We start from the raw sequence: 10100 nt of genomic DNA, 5'->3' as shown, positions 1-10100 counted from the left end.
ATTCTACCACAGAGGAACCATTCTGTCACAGTAGAACCACTCTGTCACAGAGGAACCACTTTGTAGAAGAGGAATCATTTTGCTGCAGAGGAACCGTTCTGCCACAGGGGAACCATTCTACCACAGAGGAACCTCTCCACCACAAAGGCTACATGCATTTAAAACTTGAGATAACAACAGGAACAAGAAACCAAAGGACAATGTAATATCATAATAAACATTTATTTTTTTTGTGTCTCTAACAGCCATATTACATTGTTCTGTATCACAACAACCATTATCACATAACTATATAAACTTAACTGTTCTATAACAACAATATAAACCATACAACAAACCTCAACATACAATGCAGTGTGTACAATATTGATATCAATATATAGAGCTACAGTAATAATGTACAAAATCATTTAATGTATAGATCTACAGTGATAATGTACAATATCATTTAATGTATAGATCTACAGTGATAATGTACAATATCATTTAATGTATAGATCTACAGTGATAATGTACAATATCATTTAATGTATAGATCTACAGTGATAATGTACAATATCAATGTATAGTTCTACAATGATAATTATAACATAATTCATATTTTTCGATAATACACAGTAATCTAAATTTTCATCATTGTAAATTCATACATTTGTTTATTTTATTATCTTTTATTTAAAGTGGTTTGTACCTTTTAAGAAAAAAGTTACTTCTATTTTATTAAGTTGGCAAAGCAATAAATAAAACAAATGTTATTCTGTTAAAATGTAAAATCCAGGTTTTTGCAGTTGTTACAACGAATTTAATGATATGTTTAATAAAATAATTATGAGTATTTCAAGGTTTCAGCAGTAATTAATCAAAGGTACTTATCATAGACTATGTAACATTGTCTTCAACTTTAAGAAAATGGCACAGAAAGTTTATGGTAGTTTAAACTAGAAGCATTGTCAGAACAGTTTATTAACATGTAATTAAAGTTGGGTAAAAGGTACTTATCATAGGCTATGTAAAATTGTCTTCAACTTGGCACAAAAAGTTAATGGTAGTTTAAGCTAGAAGCATTTGTCGGATACCAACGGTTAATTAACATTTAATTAAAGTTTGGTAAAATGAATCAATTTTGCATCAACATACAGCATATAGGTGTGTAAAATATTGACCAGTGAAATCACGTTTAACAAAAAACAATGGAGACAAAAATAAACAGTAACAGTAAATTTTCTACGCCTTTTGCTAGAATCATTCACATATTTAATACTGAACTTTTCACAGCTGAATTTTATTGGTTGCCACAATTTTGTCTTTAATACCAAATGTTGTATAGAACAAGCATTTGGATTATATAGAGGATATTCAAGTTCATTCGCTCATTTGAAGATTGGTACAGACGCCAATAAGTATGATTCTACTCTCTGGTCTCCAGTATTAGCCAATCAAAATAGACCAGCAGAGACCTGGATACGGAAGCAACCGGACCAAATAGTATATCCCTACAATTATCTTGATGTTTGCCATGCTAAATTTGTATAATAGATTAATCCGACTTTGGAACAGTCAACTGTAAATGTGAGGGGTTTTCATATTAACATTCATGCACTCTTTTAAGTAAGAAGCTATTCAATTCAGCCAATAGTATAGAATCTGTCAAGCCTAGTTCTAAATACATGACACTAGTAGGTCATTATTGTTGCAATGGGTTTTTCAGTTATCATGTAAGTTACATCAGTGTCAACAACTGATCTTTCTTAGCAAAAAGTAACAAATGTAACAAACTTCATTTTACATACAATTTTTATCAATTTTTATATAGAATCTTAGCTATTCTAACAGTAAATTCAATGATAAAAAAAAAGATGATAAAAAAACAAGACTAAAATTTTCAGAATACATGTACATGTGTGTATCCCTGCGGAGTGCCATGTTATTCACGATGATAATTAACCTTTATAAATGTCACATCATGCACAAGTCCATTGTAACCTTGGCACAACCATCCCCGGAATAGATCAAATATATACCCAAGTGGTGGGGGGAAGTCGGGCTACAATTTACTGATACTACCCCTGTATACTGGATTAGTCTAAAATCTTGAAAATGATTGTCACATTTTGTAAAGCATTGTAACATAAAAAAGCTTCAAATCATATGAGACTCTAGTTAGCAAACTTTTCAAAAAGATCTTATGAACATTATTATTTATAAGTGCCTGTGAATAGTTCAAGAGAAACATGTATGTAGTACTGAAAATAAATGTAAATTTAAAATAAATTTGTCAAAAAAAACAACAACACGCAAACAACTTGGCTAAATGCACAAATGGAATAGAATGAACTCAAGTACATTTAAATAACAAATCTTTTGCAAAACTTTTTTTAAGAAGGTTGAAAATAAAATATTAAACAAAATAAAAGCTTAAAATATATTATCTTCTATGCACACTTATTTATTCTACCCCAAAAAACCCAGATAAAATAACACAGAAAAACATAAGAAGAAAAAAATTGAAGCAAAAAAACCAAACAAATGCCAAAACCACACAAGTGACTTTGGTGAAATCTAGGACAATTTTACAGAAACCAATAATTACAAATTACTTAATACTTCTTTATATTTTTATGTCTTTTCATAAATTTGAAGCCATCTTTTGTTGTCTTACATTTCTTCATGGACTCCAAGATTAAAAGAGCAAATATTGAATACCCAACAGTATATATCATAAGTTATAAAGATTGTTGACAGGTTATATGGCCCTATATAAACGTTTGTTTGTAAATATAACCCGAGCCACTAAGAGAGGACTATATTGCAAACAACCATTTACTAGTATACACTTAACAAAAGTTCTAACCGATCACTTTTTAAATTTTGATTATTTTATAACGGGTCAATAGATCCTTATAAAATTTTGCAGAGATGATTTTTGTGTCATGTTCTACCGATTTGTGGAAAGAAAAATAATTTAATACGGTTCCATGCACTCATGCGAGAGACAGGGCGCGGTTTACACATTTTGGCACGAAATGTTCGTGCAGAGCGTGGTGAGTATTAAATTTTACATTGCATAAATCCTTGTTAACTTTATAAGTGAAAAAACATAAAACATGGCACGAATGTCGATGCAGGATCGTGCCGTAGCAGTTGGAATGTTGAATGCTGGAGCCTCTATCAGACAGGTGAGTGGCTGTTCATAAAAATATTTTTTTAAAAATATCGATAAAGTATTATTTAAATAATAGAAAATTTTATAATTTTATTATTATCAATGTGTTCATAGTCTTCGAAATAAAATAAAAGTCGGATCTATTGGTATTATTCTTTTTCATATATAAGCGAAAACTCAGGGTGATCGGTTAGAACTTTTGTTCAGTGTATTCGGCCATATAACCTGTCATGGATATTTACAACAAATCTTTAATACTGCAAACTTCCCTTTTTAGAGAAAAAAGTGAAATTTCTTAATAAATTGACATCAGCCGTGTATATAAAACTATATAAATGTCATGATTATCCAATGAAATGTGACGTTACAAACATGCAGTATTATAATATGCTCTGACTGCATGATGTGCACACTTACTGTCACTGATTGCTTATATTAGTAACTATGCAGGCTAATATGACCCAGCTTATATTGGTTGATTATATTAGTAACTTTGGCAACTTGCATAATCTATATCGAGTTAAAGGTAAAGCATCACAAGCTAAAAATAACTATATGTATGTATTTCAAATACATTATGTACTGATTTGATCACATGGTATATTAAAACTAACTACATATGTATAACACTACATCTTTTAAAGGTATAAAGCTAAAGAAGTATTTTTTTATAAAATTTTATAAACTGTAACATCATACATGCTATAACGCCCCGGACATCCGGGAAAGTCCCGGAAATAAGGTGTCTGTCCCAAAGACGTCCCGGAGATGATTATGTCCTGGTAAAAACAACATAGGAACTGAACAATTTTTGAAATGCTTTTTTCTTTTGCCATGTATACCGGGTAGCTTTATACCCTTTAAGGTTCACTGCAAAAATGATTTATATGGATATAAATAAAGAATGGACATAGAATATTTTTTGATGACCCTCCTTTTCAAAAATGAATATTCTATAATCTCTATAATTACTTTTCAGAAGCTAAAAAATGCATATACATGTATATTGATTTCACCTCATTTGAGTCGGAGGTCATATAATTGATATAAAAAAGGTAGTGCAGGGGATATGTGAAATATATATGATACACTTTCTTTAATCTAAATCATAGCCAATAACTGAACAAGAAAAAATGCTAAACATTTATGAGTAACGAAAATCATAGGACTACATAATTAAACTCAAAATCGAGACTAGATTGTGCCTCCCTCTCATTGGTCACTTTTTAAACTTCATCTTCAAGAGTTTCAGACTAATGAATAACGACAATATTCTATAAGCATCAGAATGTTTTCAATATTAATACGTATTATTTTCACCTGTATAATCAGTGATTTGTAAACAAAGAGAGGAATTATGCTGTAGGTCTTTTGGGTACAGGAGGAGGAGGGGCAGGTCTTGCTGGTACAGGAGGCATATCTAATGGTACTGCACCCTGATTGGTAAATGGTATATCAGTGGGCGGTCTAGCGGGTACAGGGGGCGGAGCTGAAAGAGGGGCTGATGCCATTGGTTCAGTATTGCACATATTTGAGTCATTTCTTGGGGGAGGTGGGGGTGGCATACCCTGGGGCCTGGACATAGGTAAAGAAGGGGGTGGATGTGAAGGTGCCCCTTCACTTGGTGTAAAATTGTTGCTTAAACTGTCAAATTCATTAAACACAGCGTTTGTTTTTAGGGCGTTATCATTCACTGGCCGAGGAGGAACGGCTGGCATATTGTAATTCGATGTATCTGTGTTTATAACAGCAGGTTGAGTTGGCATTAAAGGAATACTAGTTGGAAGCATTTGAGATATTGCACTGGTATCAAATGGGTCCGGCTTGGTTTCTTTAGCATTTGGTGACATAGGTTTATCTAAAAGCGACTCTCCTTCCGGTGCCAAATCTCTTCTTTTAGGAACAGCTGGCGGGGCTGGGGCTACCACTCCAACATTAGTTGTTTTTGCACCCCATATAGTTTCATATTCTGTTGGCTCGTAAACAGTTTCACTTTTATTAGACCCATTCAGTAATATTTGTCCTTTCTCCGCATCAATTTTACTATGATCAACAACACTGGAGTAATAATTCTGACTAGTCTCTGGTAAAGCTTTTGGCACAGCTGGTAACGTGCCTCTATCTATCATAGACTGTGGTCTTGGAACAACAGGGGGCGGGGCTGTGGTCGGCCCTGCGGATGATAATCCACTATTTGATTCAATGTAACAACTCTGAATATTTCGCCTTGGGGCAGGTCTTGGTTTTGATTCTTCATCAGCTTCCTTCCCTTCCAAGCTATCCTTCCTTAATGCAGGAACTGGTTGTGAACTAGCTGTAGTAATGTTTTCAGCACTTTGAACACGTTGCATGCCTTGTGGAGGTTGGAGGACTGTGTCTGCTGATAATGGAATGTCATCTGAGGTTTTACTTTTTGGAATGTTAGATTGATTTGGCTTCAAGCCTGAAATAACAAGCAAGAAAACATAAAATTCTGGAACAGTATAACCTGTATTTACAAGTCACTTATATATTACCTAATACTGTATATAGCAGTCATATCAAGTTTTGATGACAAGAAATTCCATCATAATTATGTGTATTCTATTCAATCATAAAGTGACCCTGTCTAACATTGTTAGGTACTCTGGTTCATCATGACAATTTACATGAATTTCACTTTACAAGTGTAAATATTAAACAAGAGGGCCATGATGGCCCTGTGGTCGCTCACCTGTATATAGGCCCCCCATCCCCGGGCCAATTTTTACCCAAGGGCTTTTATTTGTTTATTTGAACAGACTTGGTAGACACCCATAAGAAGATGTTTCATGCTAAACATCTAAGTTCTAGCTCATTGGCATTTTTAAAAGAAGATTTCTAAAGTTTTTACTATACACATATAGTTAAAAACAATGTCACCCCTGGGGCAGGGCCAGTTTTGACCCCCGGGACGTTTATTTTAACAAACTTTGTAGATATTTACTTAAAGATGTTTCATCCTTAATATCTAAACTCTAGCTATTTGGGTTTTTCCAAAGAAGATTTTTAAGTTTTTGCTATACACATATAAGGAAAATCAATGACCCCCACCCCGGGCGGGGCCAGTTTTGACCCCAGGGCTTTTATTTGAACATACTTGGTAGACACCCATTAGAACATGTTTCATGCTAAATATCTTAGCTCTAGCTCTTTGAGTTCTTTAAAAGAAGATTTTTTAAGTTTTTACTATATGCATATTGGGAAAATCAATGACCCCCTGGGGCGGGGCCAATTTTGACCCCAGAGCTTTTATTTGAACAAACTTGGTAGACACTCATTAGAAGATGTTTCATGCTAAATATCTTAGCTCTAGCTCTTTGGGTTCTTTAAAAGAAATTTTTTAAGTTTTTACTATATGCATATAGGGAAAATCTATGACCCCCTGGGGCAGGGTCAATTTTGAACCCAGGGCTTATATTTGAACAAACTTGGTAGACACTCACTAGAAGATGTTTCATGCTTAATATCTTAGCTCTTGCTCTTTGGGTTCTTTAAAAGAATTTTTTTTAAGTTTTTACTATATGCATATAGGGAAAATCTATGACCCCCTGGTGCGGGGTTAATTTTGACCCCAGGGCTTTTATTTGAACAAACTTGGTAGACATTCACTAGAAGATGTTTCATGCCAAATATCTAAGCTCTAGCTCTTATGGTTCTTTAAAAGAAGATTTTTTAAGTTTTTACTATATGCATATAGGGAAAATCAATGACCCCCGGGGCGGGGCCAATTTTGACCCCAGGGCTTTAATTTGAACAAACTAGGTAGACACTCACTAGAAGATGTTTCATGCTTAATATCTTAGCTCTAGCTCTTTGGGTTCTTTAAAAGAAGATTTTTTTAAGTTTTTACTATATGCATATAGGGAAAATCAATGACCCCCTGGGTCGGGGCCAATTTTGACCCCAGGGCTTTTATTTGAACAAACTTGGTAGACATTCACTAGAAGATGTTTCATGCCAAATATCTAAGCTCTAGCTCTTACGGTTCTTTAAAAGAAGATTTTTTAAGTTTTTACTATATGCATATAGGGAAAATCAATGACCCCCAGGGGCGGGGCCAATTTTGACCCCAGGGCTTTTATTTGAACAAACTTGGTAGACACTTACTAGAAGATGTTTCATGCCAAATATCTAAGCTCTAGCTCTTATGGTTTTTTAAAAGAAGATATTTAAAGTTTTTTCTTTTGGTTGCCATGGCAACCAGAGTTCTGCATGGAATTAAATTCTTTGAACAATTTTTAAAGGTGACCACCAAATGAACATTCCTGTGAAGTTTGGATGAAATTGGCTCAGTGGTTTATGAGGAGATGTCATTTAAAGCAAAAGTTTACGGACTGACGGACGACGGACGGACGACGGCCGGACCCCGGACGAAAAGCGATCACAAAAGCTTACCCTGTCACTTTGTGACAGGTGAGCTAAAAAGTTGCAGAAAATCAACATAATTTACAATAACAAAATTATCAGAAAATAAGCTGAAGAAAGGGAAATTGTTTTCATATGTATCAACTGTAACCGTTTGCTTCAATGGAACATTCTAGTTCACACAAACATGTATATGACAGATATAAAAGATTAAAAAGAAGACTCAATGATGCTGAAATACAATCATTTCAAGCAGAGGCAAGCCTTAAAACCATCATCCTTACATAACATAGCTGGACGGACTGACAAATCGACAATTGTGGGGTGCATTTTGAAAGAAAGTAAACTTACAAACATTAACCCCTACTGGCATGCCAGCAGTTCCCATACGAAAATCTTAGTTACTTTAAAAATAATTTTTATTACGCCAAAGCACCAGAATATTGATGTTACACATCAATATTTGGTTCATCACACATATTATGGAAATTCCATCATGTTCTAAACATAGAATAACTCTTCGTTATCAGGCCTCATATAGGGTACCAAAATTATCCATTATTTTGTATGAAGAGAAGTAGTTCCCGTACAAATAATATAACCCATTATAATTTTAATATGTTGTTATATCAGACCTATTTTTCATTTATAATTGTTGAAGAGACCATTTTCCCAGAAGTAGGTAGGTGTAATTTAAGACTAAACGCTGGTATATATACATTACCCCGTACTGAAACCCCAACATAATCACATGCAATGGCGTGCTTGTATGCATATTATTTTACTCATTAAAGTCATGAAATTATTTAATATAATAACATAGGTAAAAATTCTGATAATTAAACAGGTTTACAGTGCATTGCCTACTTATCTGTTCACTGGTGGTATTATTAGAAAACCCTTTAACCCTTTAATATGTAAGTATTTTTGCGCATGCTCGCAAGGACGGAATCCCCTAAAAATTAGCAAGGTCACGTTTTAACAACGCACAGGTGAACGTGATTTAAGATGAAAACTTTTTACATGTACTGTTGTACTGACACTTAGATTTTGTCTCGTTTATGCATCTGCTTGATTTGATATCAATTTTTGATAAAAGCAAGTAAAAATCTAACGTTCAAACGAAAAAATACCGGTACTGCTTCTGTACGGGAACTGTTCGCACGCCAGTAGGGTAAGAAGAATAACACAATAACTAGAAATGTGTCCCTATCACATGGATGCCCCCACAGTCTTCTGTTATATCAGTGTATAGATATATGGATGGACAGCATGACAAGATACACAGTCAAGGGCAAATCTATATGCCCCACTCCCCCATAGGAAATGGGGTCATAAAAATGTATATACGGAACGAGACTCACCTGGTTTTAAAGGGGCCGGTAACGTCCCTTTCATATCAGCCCCTCCAGACTGAAGGAGCTTTTCTATAAGAGCCGCAGCCTCTTCGGGTGATTTGGCATGACCCATGTGAGTTACATTGGTTGGCAGCCCGATTCTTGTAATCTACATAAAATAAAACAGGGATTTGAAAAAAAAACCTGTATTTGTCCTAAATTGCTATATAACTTCAAAAAAAGTTATAACTACTTTACAGCATAAAGTGATCATTGATACATAAGCCATAATAGAACCTGAGTTTATTACCTTTACCGTATTAAATGGACTTTATTTCAAGCTAGGTTCATATGGTAACTTATAACTTCACAAAAAGGTCTGATAAAGCTATAAATCCAGGACTCAGTTACACACTAGAAAGCAGAATTTAAGCAAGTAAATATGAACTTGACAGCAAAACTTCTACAGTATCATGAAAGATAAGAAACTAGCCCGTTATAATTTTAAAATTTAGTCAAGAAAAATGACTCACAGCATATACCAGAGATATCCGTAATGAAAAATGCTTGATATTTATAAATGCAACAATTGTCAAGAATTGATCAGAAAGTAATTCATCACAGAAAGTAGTTCATCACAGAAAGTAGTTCATCAATCAGATAACAGTACTTTGGTTTGACATAACTCACCTTATTCTGTTGTTTGGACTTGATTTTGCCAATAGCTTGTGGTCCTAATGGTTGTTTTATTGGTGGGCCTGACATAGGCTTTCTTGGTCTTTGAGGAGAACCTAAAATTTTAAAGTTAACATGAAATATGGCACAGGATTCCTTGGTCTTTGAGGAGAACGTAAAATTTTAAAGTTAACATGAAATATGGCACAGGATTCCTTGGTCTTTGAGGAGAACCTAAAATTTTAAAGTTAACATGAAATATGGCACAGGATTCCTTGGTCTTTGTGGTGAACCTAAAATTTTAAAGTTAACATGAAATATGGCATAGGATTCCTTGGTCTTTGAGGAGAACCTAAAATTTTAAAGTTAATATGAAAATGCCACGTAATGCACAGCTAGACATGGTAATGATAATTCCTGTAAAGGTTGGATGAAATTGCACCAGTAGTTTCTAAGAAGTCCAGACAAGTTTTGTGACGGACGGACAGATGGACATACTAATGAGGCTACTCACTTGTTCTCCCTATTGTTCTTTTTAG

The 10100-nt window shown here is 34.2% G+C and overlaps 1 protein-coding gene across 1 annotated transcript; it reads right to left on the bottom strand.

Annotated features, from left to right (window-relative positions):
• Nucleotides 1-205: 205 nt before the first annotated feature.
• LOC132723734 (uncharacterized) lies at nucleotides 206-9722 on the bottom strand. The gene is made up of 3 exons (XM_060708499.1): nucleotides 9577-9722; nucleotides 8914-9055; nucleotides 206-5606 (listed from the first exon to the last, which is right to left on the bottom strand). The coding sequence occupies exons 1-3, from the start codon at nucleotides 9649-9651 to the stop codon at nucleotides 4519-4521; spliced, it is 1305 nt and encodes a 434-aa protein (XP_060564482.1). The 5' UTR covers nucleotides 9652-9722; the 3' UTR covers nucleotides 206-4518.
• Between the last annotated feature and the right edge of the window lie 378 nt (nucleotides 9723-10100).

Source organism: Ruditapes philippinarum, unplaced genomic scaffold (genome assembly GCF_026571515.1).
Source record: "Ruditapes philippinarum isolate M1 unplaced genomic scaffold, ASM2657151v2 ctg918_1_1_1_1, whole genome shotgun sequence".
Taxonomy (NCBI): domain Eukaryota; kingdom Metazoa; phylum Mollusca; class Bivalvia; order Venerida; family Veneridae; genus Ruditapes; species Ruditapes philippinarum.
The sequence above is the reverse complement of the archived record's forward strand: the minus strand, read 5'-3'. Positions and strand labels throughout refer to the sequence as shown.

What these genes read in the sequence shown, in the direction of transcription:
- LOC132723734 (XM_060708499.1), bottom strand. Translation starts at nt 9,651, where the DNA reads ATGTCAGGCCCACCAATAAAACAACCATTAGGACCACAAGCTATTGGC. An exon ending in AGTCCAAACAACAGAATAAG is followed by an intron (nt 9,056 to 9,576) that starts GTGAGTTATGTC and finishes TATTTTATGTAG; the next exon opens with ATTACAAGAATCGGGCTGCC. An exon ending in ACCGGCCCCTTTAAAACCAG is followed by an intron (nt 5,607 to 8,913) that starts GTGAGTCTCGTT and finishes TTGTTATTTCAG; the next exon opens with GCTTGAAGCCAAATCAATCT.